This window comes from Colletotrichum chrysophilum, assembly GCF_026319265.1.
Source record: "Colletotrichum chrysophilum strain AFK26 chromosome Unknown scaffold_19, whole genome shotgun sequence".
NCBI lineage: Eukaryota > Fungi > Ascomycota > Sordariomycetes > Glomerellales > Glomerellaceae > Colletotrichum > Colletotrichum chrysophilum.
In genome coordinates this window covers 420,820-438,881 of record NW_026517306.1, presented here as the reverse complement: position 1 = coordinate 438,881, position 18,062 = coordinate 420,820, and the positions used below count along the sequence as shown (strand labels likewise).

Genomic DNA, 18,062 nt, shown 5'->3' with positions numbered 1-18,062 from the left:
CAATGAAATCAAATCAAAATGCCGATGAGGTTAGAGATCCGCCAAGAGATGAGCAGGAGGGCTGACTAACGTACACTCAATGTTTACTGCATCCTTTGAAAGCACATCAAGCATCTTTCCCGAAAAGGAAATTCTCGTGGGAGAAGCACGACAGCAGACAAGGCTGGATGGATTGCTGTTACACCGAGTCGGATTTACAGCATATCACCATGGAAATGCACCGAATGGGAAATGACGCATATGAGTGAGAGGCACGTGGGCGGTGACCGTTGGTAGAGACACCGGCCACGATGTCGATATTGCGGAGTATCCTCTGAACATGAGGATGGCGCCTGCGGAAAGGGTGCATCTGGGTATCGTCGAAATATTGTATATAAGAGAGATGTCTACTTATCTTCTTCAAAAGATATCCTCCTTATCCTCATCAAGCAGACAAAACAAGCCCAACTTTTCATCCCAACCCCTAGACTAAAACAGCCTGCTCCAGAACCAACCGCCTAACAGTCGACAAAATGAAGTTCTCCCTTACTCTCGCGGCTTCGACCCTCATCTCCGCTGTGGTAGGCGACGGTAAGTTGCACTTACAACCGCACGATCCTTCGCAGCCATCTAACACCAAATAGCCGTCCCCTGGGAGAGACTCAACAAGAACGACTCCATGCTTCTGGTCGTCGACATGCAGGAGGGACTCTTCAACCTCGCCCGTGACTTCGACCCGACCCTTTACCGCAACGCCATGCTGGCTCACTCCTCTCTGGCCAACATCTTTGACCTCCCCGTCGTCCTGACCACTTCCGCCGAGACCGGTAAGCCGACCTCTGCCTCTAGTCCAACCTGCCATCTCGGTCAAGCCGCTAACATAAGCAGGCCCCAACGGACGCCTCCCCCAGGAGATCCTCGACATGCACCCCACCGCGCCTCTGATCAAGCGCAACGGCGAGGTCGACGCCTGGGACAACGCCGACTTCCGCGACGCCGTCCGCGCCGCCAACAAGTCGCAGATCATCCTCGCCGGCATCACCACCGACGTCTGCACCACCTTCCTCGCCCTCTCGCTCCGCGCCGAGGGCTACTCCGTCTGGGCCAACGTCGAGGCGTCCGGCACCACCACGGAGATCATCCGCGACATCTCCAACGACCGTATGGCCGCCGCCGGCGTCCAGGTCGTCTCGCTCTTCTCCATCTCCCTCGACCTCATGCGCGACTGGCGCAACACCCCCGGCGCCAACGAGCTCTTCTCCTGGCTCGACGAGTACTACCCCGCCTACGGTTACATTGCCCGCGGACACCGCGCTGCTGTCGAGAATGGCACCGTCAGCGATGCGCAGAAGACTCTGCCTCTGCGTTAAGACGGTAAAGATTAAGGCCCTTTTGCTAAAGGGTAATATTGGGAGGATGGTATGATTCCCGGAAAATGGCAACAGCCGTCGGATTATGGTATTCAAAAGGCTTCCTGTGCTGTTCAATCTTCAAGTCTCTCATTTACGAGCCCCGCGGCTATTTCAGATTGATTTCCACATCAGGGTGATTGTTTCGCGACAGTCAGAAGCAGACGTAATAGAAGGCCTTCAAGCACTTTCATTGCATAGAGCTCAGCTCGTCCAATAACACCAACATCTCCCTTCAGGTGACAAAAGTGCAGTAGTCTCCCTTAGCCCCGGAGATCCGGCGATCATTACTCGCCACCCGACCGCTGCCGTCCACTCCTCCGACCTCTGCATTCCTAAAACGGCAAGTCAGGGGTCCCCAGCCCCGGAGAACGGTCCAGCGCGGTGTCCGCCAAGTGGGGCGCACCCCGACGCACACCATCACGGACGGGGATGACGGGCTGCGCAGCGGGGCCGAGCAAGGTCGCCGGCGGACTGGTTACCCCCGGTCGATCGGCGGACGGCAAGCAGCAACTTTGACAGCTGCTTCTGCCGAGGCTACATGCGGACGGATTTAGAACCCGTTTCTTTTCCAGCGAGACGGCCGGGGAAGGCCTTCCGTATGCGGGATGATATAATCCAAACCCTCCTGCCCGATGCTTCATCTCCGGGGATGCTCTACGCGGGACAGACATGCCATGCAATCGATCGATCGTACGGTTCCCCCTTGCGATCCGGGCATCGATGGCACACCCAGGAAGGGCTGTGCTGCTTATTGCTCCTCCTGCACACGTAAGAAAAGCTCGGATGGAGTTCGTGAACAAGGTTAGAGGAGCTCTCAGCTTGCATGCCGCACGCAGTTATTGCTACATGCCCGTGAACCTGCTGGCTGCACTACGCGGCAATCCAAACACAAACCGGGGAGAGGACGAGGGACAGCAAAACCTTGCTACATGTGCCGCCGCGGCCGCCAAATCTCACCTCACCACCGATCGATCAACGCGGCTGAAAGTCAAACATCAGACGTCGGCGGCGATCGTCATCTAGCCTCGGCGCAGAGCAATGTAAAGACTATTTCCTCCCATTTCCACATCCGCCTCAGCCCCGAGATTCCTGAGCCGACGCCAGAGATTTGCATGTCGGCAGCCGATTTTGAGTGTGGTCAGAGCGGCTACTTAGCATCATGTCCGCAACGGCTGTGCCTCGCGCGTGTGTGCTGCCCAAAAGCAAAACGCAAACATACAGTTTCTACCAACTGGCATTCTCCCCCCGCCAGTGCCCCTGACGATCCGGCGTTCGATCAGAGACACAAAGCGGTGGTGCATCTGCCAGCTAGCTTCTGCGACCGGGGTATCTGTCGCAAACGGGATTGCGGATGTAATGGAGGAGGTCTCGTGTAGTCTTGCTTTTCCCAGGTCCCATTCGTTACGTGAGACATGTGGGATATCGGAGCGGAGAGGGGAAGGCTAGACAAATCTCAAAAGAAAAAATTCCTTACCCAACGCCAAGGATCAAAGACATAATGCAAGTCTCAAAAAAGCCTTGTTGTGTCCCTGTCAAATTTTTACTGAATCTTCAATTATGACTGTCATGAAAAGCGGCGGTGAGACTTGTCGCATACATATCGATTGGGCCCCGAGGATGGGGAAATGTGATTGTTTTGTTGGCAGGGGTAGTTTGCTGCTCAGAGAGGAGGGGTGTGTGGTTTCAGCTTTCCTTTTCCTGCGCTCGCTTGCTTGCTTGCTTCTTCTTTCCTTCGGGATGCAGATGCTAAGTTGCTGCATGCACGATGAGGGGACGACGAATCGGGGCAGCACCCCAGGCACACCATACACACCGCCCGTAACTTGCAGCGCACGTAAGGGAAATCGTACAGAAGACACGCAGCAGGGCTGGGCTGGGCTCCATTGTCCACGGCAGGGCGGGAGAGATGGCATTTGACGGGTTCCAGGTTGAAGAGGGGGTGGTGGTGGGTGTGCAGGACGGACACGCACACAACACACACTTACACGCATCCACACACAACGCACGCAAGCCACATGTCCGGACCCCCCTCCGTTGTCGTGTCGTTGACAGACAGAGATATAGAGAGGCTGCGGCGGCCCGCTATCGGATGTGACCAAGGCCGCAGGACGGGAATGAGCGACATGCCGCCGCGAAATTGGCAGCAGCAGAAGAAGCCGCGAGAGAAGCAGAAAAAGAATGCGAATGACAGCAAGGGTGGGTTCGTATCAGGTAGACTGCCGAAAAATTTTCTGTATTTGCTTCATCCACTGGCTGCTGCCGTTGCCGCTGCCCCATCATCAATCATCGTCACCCGTCCCCCACACACAAAACAGTGAGTCACTGTGATTGCGACGGACGGCGATGCGCCGGGAGGTGATTGGAGCGCAGAACGGCGAGAGTTTGGCACGCGCCCGACCAGTCAGGTCCCGAGCGCCGCCCATGGGACGCCGTCACCCAGACCGTGTGTGCGTCGCAGTTGTCCTATGAGGACCGTAACACGCCGGAGACGCGTGTGATTAGCTCTCGAGATGCGCTGCGTCCGGCTTCCGGATTGTCGAACAGGACAGGACAGCCTGAAGCACCTACGGGTACGGAGGGAGGATGAAGATGGTCCAGGCCCAGCCAGAGTCATCCGTGGGGGAGGGAGGGATGGAGGGATCGAATCTCGCAGAGTGGTGGGCGGCATTGTATTTTCGGATCGCGAATCACGGCAAGGCCATTTTGGATTTGGCAATTACAAAGGGCGAGAGTTGTGTTGTGCGTGTTCGCGACCGTTGGGGATGACAGACTGCCCTACCAACCTTACCTTACTGCGGCAGTAGCTAAAGTAGCTACCCCTCTCCTGTCACCTGTGTGCCCCTCCATGAGATCCATCGCATCGCGAGCGGTATGAAATGCGCGACCCTGCGACGCCTACGCCGAGGGTGTGTTGGTCGTAATGCTGAGATTGGGCTCCTGGGTGATTGGTATTTCCCACCGCTGACGGAGGGGGCGTCCTTCGTACAGACTCCGTACAGTCGTTCCCCTGTCAAACGATACGAGACAACGAGGTTTGCGGTGCGGGTTCTGGGCCTTGGGCAGAGGGTGGAATGCACGAATGCACGATAGAGGGATCGCCCATCTCCCGCGGCGACGACAGCACCGCAGCCCGCAGCAGAAGAGAATGACTCTAGACCCGGTCACCGCCTTAGTGATTGCTGCCGCTTGCCTGCGTCGCTGGCCCTGCAAGATGCGGTCGTGGCCGGACCCAGGCCTTGGGTTCGCCGGGCGGTTGGGTTGGGATCGACTCGCTGGGAGATTACCCGACCCCCCGGGGAGCCGGAGACCAGCCGGTCACTTGTCATATTCCATCCTGCCGTTTGTTATTCCGGCGCTTGGTTTCTGAGACCTGAGACTGACGCCGATTTCATTTCGTTTTGTCGATTGGGCTGCAGAGTGAAGCAAGCGGCGCCATCGGGGGTGTTGGTTGCTTGTTTGTCTTGTGTGTGAGGTCATTTCAAGGGAAAAAAAGGGTGGTGGTCGTTGGGCAGAAACCAAAAGCAAGTTGTTGGTGTCCGTTATCTGATGATGCTCTCGCAACCAGTGCCAGCGCAGTAACGGGAACAGCAGACTGAGACTAAGCCTCTGGTGGGAATGCGCCGGGGATGATGAGAAGGGAAGCGCAAATCACCCAACCAACACCCCCACGTTTCCAAGATGGAGCACCACCACCACCGCCGCCGTAATCTTTATCAGTGTCCCAAAGAGGCACCCCCAAACCCCCACCGCCTGCCTCATCCTCAGGCGACGTGAATAAGCGCGGACTCGGAATCCGTTTTCGCCTAGGTATCGCAGTCCGTCCGTCCGTTCATCCCTTGGCGTTCAACGTCGTCGTCTTCTTTTGGATTCCGAGGTGCTCGTTCAGATAGGCCGGGGAACTGGAATCCAGGGCGTTGAGGAGCACTGACTATCAGCCACCGGCACCGGCGGGTTTCCTCTGCGAGCGGCGCTGTCGGCTGTCTAAAGATATACACCCCAAAGATAGCGTGACGGCCTTCGGACGGGAGCACCGACCCCTCCCGGGCCATTGTCCAAGCCCTTCCATACCAGGCCATAGTCTCCGTCGGGGACTGTGCAGAGGCCTCGCGAGGGCGCAACGTAGCTCTCACGATGGAAACGCGATGGAACTGGACTTGCCGTCTGCCTGTATCCCCCCTTCTCTAGGCGTCGTGGCACCGGCGCCCACTACGGATAGCAAGAGTTGAAAATAGCAATGCCAACGCCGGATGACAGCATACGAGAATGTTCCTCGGGGGCGGCCTTGGGTAGGATGGGGTAAGCAATACGGGAAACGCGATAACACCATCCCTCTTCCTCAGGGACCGGTCAAACCCCACGTTCTCCGGCGGTGATAATCTTATCGACCGGTCAAGTCTGTGCTGAGATAAGACGCGGTTACGGCGGGAGCACTATGGACGGATACCACCTCGCACTAAAAGAAGCAGGTAGGGTCCGTTTCGACAGACCTGCCGTTTTTGGCAGTTGCCAGACGCAGCGCAGAACGGTTTTTCCCTTCACGTCTCTCTCGATACGGTTGCGGGGATGTGTCCGTCCTTTGCGGGTCCCCGTCAATCGTGCATGTGCCTTCGGTTCTGAAGTCCACTGGCCCACAGCCATCAACGGCGGCTTGAGCTCCGTTTAACCTTCAACAATGCCGGACGAACCAACAGCCAACCATCCATCCACCCGTCCGTCCAGCCGGTTATCAGTCTCCAGTATTCTTCTTCATCAGTCAGCAAGCAAGCAAGCACGAGCGAAATGCGCGTATCCGAAGGTCAGGTCCCAGTTACCCGCGAAACGTGCGCACGACAACGACGGGTTTGGCCCCGAAACTTTGCAAGTCTTATCGGACGGCAGGCAGATCTCCCGGAGGTTCTGGACTGCTGTGTGTTTGTACGGATCACCTTGAAGCATATGAAGTGCCTCCGTCCCTTCAAAACGGACTCTCCATAAAAATCGATACGGCAACTGATCGATCTGCTGTTTCTGTTGGCGAATGGAGGAAACACACGCCGTGCATCCTTATTCGTCTTACGTCTTGGGGGCTGGGTTGGGTTGAGAACTAAGAAACCTGTTATCGGGTTGGTTGGTTTTGCAATGGGCACTAACTGAGACTTGACTTGTAAAGAAGCGGTTTGTCTTGTGTAACGCAGGTTGCTTCTCTCAGCCAACGGAAATAGAGAAGACGGACTCGACGGTGGCTTGACGCCATGGGTTTCAACTTCCATCAAAAAAAGAAGTCCTTTACCCCAGGTTTTTCTTTCGCTAGTCAGGACGGACACAAAGAAAAGCGTCTAGCAAGTCAGGCACGCCGCACCACGGGAAAGGGCCAATGCTTTAGGATGGGCGGAAAAGGAAGACCGTCAAGAGTCTGTGCGGGTGGCCAAACCGCGTGGGCTTCCCGTTCGCGATGCTCTTCCAGAAAAGAATTTCCAACTTCTCGTCACTCTTGGCAGGGTTGGTTTGGCTAGCTTATCGTCTTGCCGGCCGGGAAGAAAGTTGCCCTGGAAAACAGGGTGAAGGTTTTGTTCAAACCGGTGTCTCCAGATGAAGTCATTTGAAGTCATAATTGACGTCTGTCTTTAGGCTGATCATCTTGACGATTCGTGGGGTTCACGACTCAGTTTGGACCCTGACAAGAAAAAAAAATTAAGAATTTCACATGGAAGAAAAAAAGAAGCAGAAGGGATGCACGATGGCGTAAGGGTGTTGGCCTTTGCGCGAAGATTGCGAAGACTGCGCTTCAGGATGCTTATTTCGGAGCTCGAGAGCGCCTCTTCCAAGGTTGAAGCTCTCACCTTCTGCGCCACACGACTCATGAGCCACCGAGAAAGGTGCGGCCGGGACAAACACCGGCGGGGGAGGATGAGGAGGAGGAGGGGTGGTGTTCGTCGGACGTGCTCCGATGGTTTCCGGGGGATGTGGCATCGTCTCGGTGTCGTTTCGGTAAATGAGTCGCGGCACCGAGTCGAGGATGGCTGGTGGTACTTTAACCGTGTACCGTGTTGTGTGTGTGTGTGCCGCGTGTTGGGGACGTGGACCGCGCGCGCGGGGGGAGCATGCAAAAGAATTTTAAAAGAATTTTCTATAGGGTGGGTCATGAATCGCCCTTTTCCACGAATGATAATGCCGAAGAAGAGCCTCGGAGAGGCACCGCGTTTGAAAGAAGCAGAAGGCTGGGCGGACGGATGGATACCGCATGTCAAATTTGCATGCGGGCTCTCACTATCCTAGGGCTCTAGCTCTGGCATGAAGGTTTTTTTTTTTTTCTTTTCTTTTTTTTTTCGCATCGTCGCAGAGAAGGGCCGGTTGCGCCTGTGATTGTTCTCAACGACCGTCCTCTTTCGTGCAAGTGGTGTTTCTCATCTTCAGTGTTCCCTGCATCTAATCCCGCAAGACCCAGTTTCCATGTGGAAAAAATTTGCAGAGAGAGGAGCTCATCATTGTTCCTCCTCCTCCTGCTGCCGCAAGAGCCATCAACATCCACTGGGGAGCTCCACCGGGAGAAAAAGAGCCCAAAGGCCCGGCTAAGGTAAAGAGGAGTTGACTGGACAGTGGACACTGCGGACCCAGAGCCACGAGAGCTCACTCACTTCACTCATCACCCACCCCCCTCTCTCTGGCTCCTCGACCCGACGACGGGACGATCGCTCCCGGGGGTTGACACGTTTGGCCCTGGGCGGTCGGCCGGGGCATCCCTCTTTGTCAAATTTCCCAGTTCCCTCTTTGGGACGCAGCGAGTAGAGCATGGGTATGGGTATGGTGCATGGATAATCTGGACGAGGCCCAGGCGTCCGGGACCCCATCCCGGTGCAGGGACCCTTTTTTCGTTCTCCATTCTGACGGTCGAGAACGTCGCGCAGGACGCTCAGCAGAAGGAAAACGGTGGCCTGGTGGGGAAAGGAACCCCGTCGTCATCCACTTATCGGCTCGGTTGAGCGCAAAACCCAAGAACCCAGGCGGTCAGAGAGAGTCTCCCCCCGACGGTCGCAAAAGGGGGTGCATGTAAAACGGATATTACCATGACTAAACAATCTCCAGGGCCAGACATTTGGGAAGTTGGGATTTGGGAAGAAGAAGAGAGGACCCGCGCTGCCAAATCCCTTTGTGGGACCGCGGACCGCGCTGACGGACGGGTCCTGTCCTGCACAATTCACAAGCCAAATGGAAGAAGCTCGGCCGTAATGTCCAACGGTTCGTCGGTAACGGACGGAAGATCTCTGGGCTCTCTCCCGCGCGTTATCTATCCCGGAGCAATCTACCCCGCGTGCTGAGGTGCTGCTGGCCCTTTACCGCCTATGCGGAGAGCGTTTACCGCCAAGCTGCTTACCACCATTACGGAAACCCGTGCTCCGTTCTCTCCCGCACTTACGCAGCCCTACCGGCAACAAGATTACAGACGGAGGTTGGTGGTTGTTGCTCGAGTCAATGACAGCAGGAAATCAAGGTTCGGAGCAAGATCGCATATTCTCTTGTTGACGCAAAATACCGGTTTCGCAGAACCGAACCTAGACACACTCTTACAGACTGAGGGGGTTTATGATGCAAGCGACGCAAGATACCGAGACGCGCTTGTTTCTCGGGGTGTTCAGCTTTTGGTGAGGATGTGTTGTCGAAGATGATCCAGCGACCGGAAGGAAGAGTCAGGAATGCATGCATGTGTGCACTGGGACAGTTGGCTCCTCAAGTCGGTCAACGACACCCCCGGCTGACACTCTCCGGAGCCGCACGTAGATTGACCGCCAGAAGGGCACCCTTCGAAGAAAACACACCAGCTGAGGTCTCACGGTCGACAGCTGAACACTTGTGTGTGAGAAAAGAGGTGGCATGATATTAGCGATCTCTATCTAAGCCTACGCCACAATCTCGATTCTCATCTAGATAGACGGTAGCCTCTCTCCCCCAGGAAGAGATCACCAACTCGTGATGCGGGGAGATTGACTCAAACCTCGATATCAGATCATCGCGCATAACCCTCCAGGAGAGCTGATGCTCGCGATAATCCAAGACCTTGACATCTTCATCAACACCTCCCGAAACATCCCGTCCCCGCATCGGCGCAAAATCGCCAATCCCCTCCGCTCTTCCGTCATCGGCAGAGACATGCACGCCTATCAATCACGCATTTGCATTCCGGTCGGCTCCCCTCCCCAGACTTTGCTATCCTCGGCCGCCTCGGTAGATCACATCACCCATGGCATCCCGAGGTTTGCGCTGGTCAACGTCGCCGAAAGTGAACATTCACGGCATTGCAATGTAATTACACTCCCTCCCCTCTAAGCTTCCAAAGACGCTTCGTGATTTGCTTGGTTGTGGCTCGGTCGGGTCAGCAATAACAGCTCGACGGCCGTTGGTCAAGGATGTGGCGGACCCGAGCCCTTGGGATCTCCGATCCACCCCGATCCTCGCAAGCTGCAGACTTGTTGACGTCTGCTCTGCTCCCCCATCCCTCCCACCAAGAAGAAGATGGCGTCGGCCCAGAGCACTAGTAGCAAAGAGCCGACGGCGGGACGCAAGCGGTCGCTGGTAAGTTTACCGCGGTCTTTCCCATACCCGCCGCCACGGCCACGCCCCAACATCCCGACAAAACAATAACAACAAACAGGGACGACGAAGCTGTTCGTATTCTCGCGGTGCCGAGGCAACATTCAACTTTTTTTTTTTTTTTTTTTTTTTTTTTTTCGCCATCAGAGGCCGCCCGGTAGACGCAGCCACGCAGCAAAGGGCTGGATGACGAATGCCAGCCCCGGAATTCTTGTGGTTGTAAATCACAAATAGAAACAACGGACAAATTCCATTTTACGAACTCTCGGTATCCTGGGGGAGGGAAATACGGGGAAAGCCCATTTACGATAGGTAAAGGGTCTAGATTGGATGAGGCGCAGGCTGCGGAGCAACAAACGGCATAACAATGGACGGACTCACTCTGTGTGGGGAGGAGCGCGGAATGGCAGAGCCACAGAGAGGGCGCCCAGCAGTGGAGGGCTTATTCCCCCGACCGTTCCCGACCGTTTGAGGAGTTGGTCGAGGCCAACTCTGCGCCGCGGGTGATGACGACATTATTCGCTGTGGCTAATGAGGATAAACCTTCTGCCAGGCAGGGCAGAGGCAGGCCCAAACCAACACACACACACACACTCGACACACACTCACGCTGTAAATTAGAGCTTCTACTGCTGCTGCTCGCTGACTTGTCAGCACCAGCAGCGCGCGGGTGCGCACCAGCGGCAGGCACTTACCGAGTCGGCGGCACATGCTAACGGCTATGCTGATCAACTATGACTCTTGCAGCGGCCTCGAGATGACTCTCACAGATCAAGATTTCAAATGTGTGACGTTGTCGAGGCATGAGTAGATTGAGTTGTGCGTGCAGTAGTAGTCGCCGCTTCTTGAGATCATTTGTCACGTTCCGATGAGAGTGCATATTTTGTGGTGATGTAGAATAAGAATTCAAATGTTGGTGTCGCGCGTGGCGAAGGGTATCTCTAACTAAGACTAGCTACTAAATGAAGAAACATGACGCTGATGATATGATATTCCGATGCTGATCCAAATGCCCCAATAGCTCGATGCAGTCATGCAAGCATATACTGTGCTCCTTTCCCAAGATGTTCCTCCAAATCAATAGCGATAAACTCCATGCTACAAAAATAGTTGCGAGCCTCGATGGCTACAGCGGGGGTATCAACACGTAAGAGTAAAAAGACAAGACAAGAAACCCCGAGGCAGCGCGGCATGTGAAATGCCTACGCGCCCATGATGAATCCACAAGGCCACCCTCGATCAAATGCCGGGATCAGGTTCGGTTGCATTGCGACGAGGCAGCGCAGCCGACCTGTCCTCACCTGCCACACCTCTCCGAGGCGGATGACTCCTCGGTGCGTGGCCGATACCGCCCAGCTTGTGCTAGTGTGGCTGAGACACTGCTTCTGCGGGTCCCCCACGGTCGGCTTCGCTTGTGCTCCCCCCACACGGTCTTCCGAATCGCCCCGTGCTGTCAGAATGCTGGTTGTCGAAAGCCGATAGTGTTCGTTGTGTCGACTTCTCGATGGAAGCCGAGGATGAGATTTGCGTTTGGCGGCCGGCGACCTGGACCGTTTGAGAGTAGATAGATCGGGTTGGTGGTCGCGGCCGACACGGCTGCAGTTGAGCCGTCATTAGGAATTAGAGTTGGTTGAGGTATTGTGTAAGCGAGCTAGGTTGCTCGTCCGAAGAGCTGGGAGCTGGGCGCACCGCCACAGCTTGCTGAAGAGCTTCACTCGGCGATGGGAGCCATGGCGGAGGACTTGCTCTTGGGGCTCTTCTTGGAGCTGCTGCGACGGGCCTGCTTCTGCTTAAGGGCTTGCTGGCGGCGACGCTCCTTCTCGAGCATGACGCAGCGCATGGCCTCGCGCTGCATGGCCATCCGCTCGCGTTCCATCTCAAGAAGCTCGGCCTCGGTGATCTGGGGCGAGCGGGAGTTGGGAGAGGAGAAGCTGCCGTGGCTGGAGACGGAGTGGGCGTCGTCCTCAAAGTCCTGAGGGAAGAGGTCCTCGTCGGAGAGGTAAGAGGTCGCTCTTGGCTCGCCGTCAAAGTCGGCGAGGGTCTCGCGGCGGGGCCACGAAGGGAAGGCGCAAGAGCGGTCGTGGGCGAGCATGTTGCTGGAGCCGATGTCGATGGGGGCCGAGATGGACATGGCGCCCATGGAGCTGTATGAACCGTATGAGCCGTACATGGCTGCGATGTGTTGTGTGAAGAGTGGAGTTGTTCTTCTCTTGGGACCAGTTGGTCTTGAGTGTTGAGTGTTGATATCGACGATGATTTCGCGTTCGATGGAAGAGTGTGGGAGAAGGTGGACACGGCAGACTTATAAGCCAGAGGCGCGTCTGCCTGCCTCTGGTTTGGGGGGTGTGAAAGGGGGTGTGGTGAGGCCCAGGAGGTGCAAGGTTGGGCAGGGTAACGTTCCGAGGAATTTCGGAGAGTGGACTTTGCAAGCCTAAAAGATGGGGGCAACAGTGATTCCCGGGATCCCGAGGGGGTGGGAAAACAAGGCAGGGAGGCGGTGACGGAGATGGGGAGTGGGAGCTGACAGCGCAGGGGAGTCTGGGCTGGGCCTGGGGGGGTTGCTCAGGGCGGAAGCGGCTGCAGTTGTCGTTGAGGGGGGCGTGTCAGGGGGTGTCACCGTCCACAGGTGTGAGAGGTGGGCGTGCCAGTGGTAAAAACGCCGTAAAGACGGAGGGGACCTAGACACAGAGACAGGGCTGGGCGCGGGAGGAAGTCCGTAGTCCGTTTCTTTGCTGGGTGGAACGGTAGAGTCGGCGTAACGCGTTGGTTTTGGGTTGGACGGCGACCTTGGCTGGTGACTATTCTTGACGTGGCGTTGCCGAGGAGCTGGAGCTGAGCTGAGCGACCGACCGATTCGTACCTGTAAATACGGTGTCGGTAGGTACGGAAGGAAGGTTCTGAGTCGCTGAAAGTCCGAATTGTAGGATACGGGCGGAACGATGCAAATCCTGCCTTGCTGCTGGTGGTGGTGTTGATGTGTAATTCGGCGACGGCGGGAGGTTGTATGCCTGGTGACGACGACGCGGGCGACGCTGACTTGTGATGGTTGCGATGACGCTGATGATGCTGGATTTGCTGCTGATGCTGCTGATGCTGATACTCTGGTGGGAGAGCGAAACAGCAAGATGACTCGGACATGAGGGCGAAAGAGTCATGGATAATATAGTGGCAGCGCAGAGGAGGGCATCATGGCGCAAACAGAGCTGAATCGCCAGGTCGGGGGAATGCGAACGGACGGGCCAGAATCCGTGTGCAAGCGGTCGAGGTCGCGGACGAGTTCGTGATACGTACCTTATCGCAGGTATCCGTACGCAGGGAGACGACATTCCAGCTGGCATCTGCAGCGCAAAACACCGTTTCTGTGAGTCGCAGCCGTGTAGCTGATTGTTCCCCCACGCCGCAGGGACAAACACGGTCCTCCCTACAGGCTGCTACTGCACCTCCAAGCTGCTCAGGGCTTCCGAGATGCGCTGAAGGGAGACCTAGATAGAGAGTCAGAGTCAGGGACGGGTTGGGTTGGCAGCCAGCCTGAGCCAAGAGCCTGGCAGAATCTTGGGATGAGACAAACGGAGCGAGGCCGCATACGGGGAAGCAGCGGGAGCAACTCAGTTGCGGCAGAGCGGCAGCAGCCACCCAAAAAGCAACCAAGAAAACGGAAAAAGAATGAGCGGTGTTTGACCGCCTTGTCGTGAGGGGGGAGGTGTGAGTGAGGTGTGTCGGGATTGATTGGCTGCAGAGCAACCCTCCTCCGCGATGGATCATGACTCTTCCTTTTTCCCTTGGAGGGAAGGAGCCACGGAGCCCAGGAGGGACTCATCACAGTGAGGCAGGTCCATGGTCCATCACCTCTCAGGCCCCCCCCGGGCCCTCCATCCAAAGGTCCCAAGGCCCCAAAGGCCCCCGTCTTCACAGTGACTGACTGCTGCTGTCTCTCCCGGGGCCCTCTTCCTAGCGAGCCGCGGGATGCCTACCGCCTGGGGGCCCTGCTTCTCTTTCTCTTTCTCAGGCCTGGCTGCTCGGGGCCTCTGCCAATGGCTGTCAAAAACCGTCCCGACAGCGGCAACGGCAGCGGCAGGTCCTCCTTCCCGCCTCCAGACTCTCGTCCAGGCCCCCCAGGCGCAGTGTCCACAGCTTCTGGCCTTCCCTTTTCTTCTTCTTCACGGCGGGCCTTGATGGCCCTGTCCCCCGGGAGCACAATCTGGACTGCCCCGGCCCTCGGGCCAGCCATCACGGGCAGGTACTTGCCGCAGCAGTAGATTCCAGCGACCGTTAGCTGGACAATACAGAGTACCTCTGCGGATAAGGTAGCCAGGCCAGACCAGACCAGGCCTCGGTGCGCTCGGTGCATGTCCGTCCAGTCTCTGGCATCTAGGCCATGGCCCTTCTCTCGCTGCCCTTTGCGCACTATCTCGCGGCATAGCATTGCGCGGCTTGCGACTTGCGCGTAACTCTCGCAGGAATTCCTCGCCGACGATGCCAACCCCATTGGACATCCCCCCAATCGTTCATCTCTCGCTGAAATCGCAAACCTTCACCGAGTAATTCAAATGAGGGGGGCTCTGTCTGTCTGCTTCTGATTGTACCTGTCGTGTCAGTCATGTTGTCCACGTCGTTGGTTGTCGTACACCCCCCTCACCAGCTCACCTCAAACAGCTTCTTCAGGTTGTTGGTATTGCTCGCCCTGTTCTGCTTGTCACCATCACACACCCCCTCACTCCTCTTCTCTCTGAGGAGGAGCCGTGGATCGTCAGGTTCTAGCTTCAGATTATTCCCTTTCTTTGGGCGTCAATAGGCCCCCTCTTTCAAGGGGGGGGGGGGGGGGGCCACCGGGGGCCGACTGGGGAGGGGCACAAAAGGACGAAGCGCAATTGCGCGACAACAGATGCACTCGGGGAACCACAGCGAGAGGATGGATGCCATTCCATTCCGTCCCATTTGCGCACGCACACACGCATTGCCAACCAACCCAACAAGCAACTTACAACACTGAGGTGCGCAAGACTCGATGTGCGAGCGACCGGCGGTGATTCACCGCCGCCGGTCAACTCTGATGGATGGTTACGTCTGCTCTTGTTCCTGTCCCAACACCAAACACCGACATCTGCCCTACGGCCTTGTACTTGTACCACACCTGCAGTGGTCAGCCACCAAAATGAACCCTTCAAAATACCTACTGCGATACAAAAGTAGGTGTGCCAGCCCGTCTGCCGTGGCTGCATCCAGCACACCGTCCCGACTCCCGTCCAGGGCTGATGGACCGTCGAGTCGCTGTGTCTGGCACCCCGCGCGGCGCATCGCATCGCATCGCATTGCATCCGCGCCCATCCCGCTCCAGTCACAAACAAGAACGGCGAAATCGCACACACAAAATCGATTTCTTCTTTCTTTTTTTCCCAAGATTGCCAGACGGGAGCCAGCAAAAAGCAATCATGGCGTGCCCTAACCGGGAGAGTAGGGACGAAAAAAACCAATTCCGTACCCCCGGCTCACGGCCGTTGTCTCTCACTTCTCACCTGCCCCATCCAACCCGCTGCGCCGGGTTGGGTCCCCGGGGGTGTCTGTCTCAGGTAATTTGGCTGCTGTTGGTCTTTTGTTTTTTTTCGGCAGCCAATTTATTTCTTGCGAGGTTCATTCTTCCCGTCTTCGTCGACCTCGGTCGCATTTGTCGCGACCGCAGCAGTAAACCCCAGGCCGTGCTACCCCGGCATCTCATCTTAATCATGCTGGATGTGTCCCAAGCTGTGGTGTCCCAGGTGCCCGGAGTCAGGCGTAGATAGATGGCAAGGCCGGGGCAGGGCAGGACGAGGCGAGGACATGGATCCTGATCATTTGCGGCGCTTCTTCTTTCTTCCACGAGGTGTGCCCGTCGTCGTCGTCGTCGTTGTCGTCGTCGTCGACGACAAGGCTCACCGAAGCGAAGCGAGAGAGCTCGGGATGCCAGGGGGCGTGGGCGCGGCAGCCATCAATCACGATCAAACCCATTCATCACCGCAGCAATGGCATTCATCGTCCGCCTCGGGACAGGGCAGCAAATGCCAACCCCTCAAGCCACACCACAAGGTTCGGGATGATTCAGGGCAATCATTCTTGAGAATGCGACTGGCTTGGATGGATGGCCCGGATGCAACGATGCGACCGAAGCAGTTTGTCTCCCTCCTGTGCAATTCCGTCGCATGCCCGAAATTCCTCCATTCCTCCAGACAATCACCGCCATCACCACCACTACAACTTGTCGTATCCGTAGGCACCTACCTACCTTACCTCTGACACCCCTGAACTGCTGAAGCGAACCTCCTTCGTACGAACACGCACATCCATGATCCCGCATCCGCCTATTTTTTCCACAAGATGCGACGACGATAAACTTACGAATCCATCCGTTCGTACAGGATGGGTTGCGTTGTCTATTTCTCGCTGAATCCGAATTCTGACTGACTCTGATTGCCTTGCTTGCTGGATGCTGGCTGACTAGCATGCCCCTCCAACGTCCAATGTTTCCAAATTCGAGTGTTGACACCTTGGCCGTCTAATGACAATTCCCATGCCAATACTGATGCGATACGACTCAAACACCGTTACAACACAGCAAGCAGCAGCAGCAGTGGCAAAGGCAAACCTGGGGGAGGGGCGGTGACAGCTGCAAACTTGTTGACCGCCTTACACCTTGATGTAAGGTAAGGTATCCGTAGCTACCATATTGATACGTATTCGACAACGACAACGACGTAGTGTATCCGTACGGGCACTTTACCGCCCTGCGCCTGTACAACCTTACTCTCACCTCTTCCATGCAGAGCACTTTTCATACGCTCGGCTACTTACCATTGAACAACATCCCTCGCTCCGCAGCGAAATCCGGCCGAGGTGACTGGCTGGGGACTCAGCCCGACCCGAGGCGACTGCTTCCCCGGCCTGACTCAGACTGGGGGTGGCGCGCGCCGGATTACATACTGCCCTTCCAAGACGGTACCACCACCACCGCCGACCTTTGTTACCCCGGATCGCCATGGCTGTTGGCCGTCGGTTGTTGGTGGGTGTAGAGGGTGAGGGTGAGGGTGTGGGTGTGTTGGGACGAGAACGGTGGAAATCACTTCCCACTTGCTTTGTTTGACCGATTATTTCTGCCGCTTGCCTGCTTACCTCACCTCAGCCAAGAGAGATACCGAATCCGCAGGCAGAAGGAACAAGCAGAAAAGCCGTTGAAAGCGAACGAATGCATGTGTGTTCGGCTTGTGCCTGTCTTTGCTTTGCTTGTGTCTCTTCCCCGCTACCCCAGTCGCACAAACACCCATTGACCATCAAACGGTGAGTTCGGATTGGGCCTTGAACGCAGTTTGCGACGACGGCACCACCACCAACAACAGCCAGCCACCCACCCCGTCTCTTGCGCTCCCGTCTCTTGCGTCGTAAGCCAACCGAAACGGAGCGTTGGTGATTCTCGCATTCTGGCCTCTTTTGCCAAATGAGATGGCAAAGCTGCCTTCTCGCGCCGTGACTGGTCCCCTTTCGTCAACGGCATTATCCCATCCCGCTTCGGCATTGTAGGGAACATCGGATATCCAGCAACGAAAACCGCTGGCTCGCGATATCGCAGTCACAAAAGGCATGATGCAGACATGCAAGGGAAAGCCACATCAATGGCGTACGCAGGGGCAAAGCAATCGGATAAGAGTCCCTTTCGCCTCCGGGTATTGGGGAAGCGGAAGACAGGCAGTGGCCCGTGGGCGATCGACTGGGCGGCAGGCAGGCAGGCAGGCCAAGCAGGCACATCAGATTCCATGGAATGCTGCACCCAACACACAGTTCCTTTTTCGTCCTTGTTTCATGTCCATTAAACAAGACGACCTGAGGCGGGTGATGGAGGGGAAAATGGGCGACGGATGCTACTCCGACACATGCCTGACTGACGGGCACCAGCGCGACGGCTGCATTCGAGTCGCATCCGGTCCGTGCCAGCGACGGGACTGAGTCGACGATCAAGTGCAAAAGTTCAGATTGAAACGCCGGCCCTGACATTTGCGAACGCGCCCTTTCCCGTTCCATTCACGCGTGGCAGTATCCGTGGGCCGTACACCGTACCTACGGAAAATCACACACCGGGATTGC

At 56.5% G+C, this 18,062-nt stretch overlaps 2 protein-coding genes across 2 annotated transcripts; one reads left to right on the top strand and one right to left on the bottom strand.

Annotated features, from left to right (window-relative positions):
• Positions 1-512: 512 nt before the first annotated feature.
• COL26b_003500 (uncharacterized protein) lies at positions 513-1,349 on the top strand (the record flags this gene model as incomplete). The annotated part of the gene is made up of 3 exons (XM_053176395.1): positions 513-570; positions 624-806; positions 868-1,349. 3 exons carry the CDS (start codon positions 513-515, stop codon positions 1,347-1,349), a joined length of 723 nt encoding a protein of 240 aa, XP_053039744.1.
• Positions 1,350-11,667: 10,318 nt separating this feature from the next.
• Positions 11,668-12,126, bottom strand: COL26b_003499 (uncharacterized protein; the record flags this gene model as incomplete). The annotated part of the gene is made up of 1 exon (XM_053176394.1): positions 11,668-12,126. The coding sequence occupies one exon, from the start codon at positions 12,124-12,126 to the stop codon at positions 11,668-11,670; it is 459 nt and encodes a 152-aa protein (XP_053039743.1).
• Between the last annotated feature and the right edge of the window lie 5,936 nt (positions 12,127-18,062).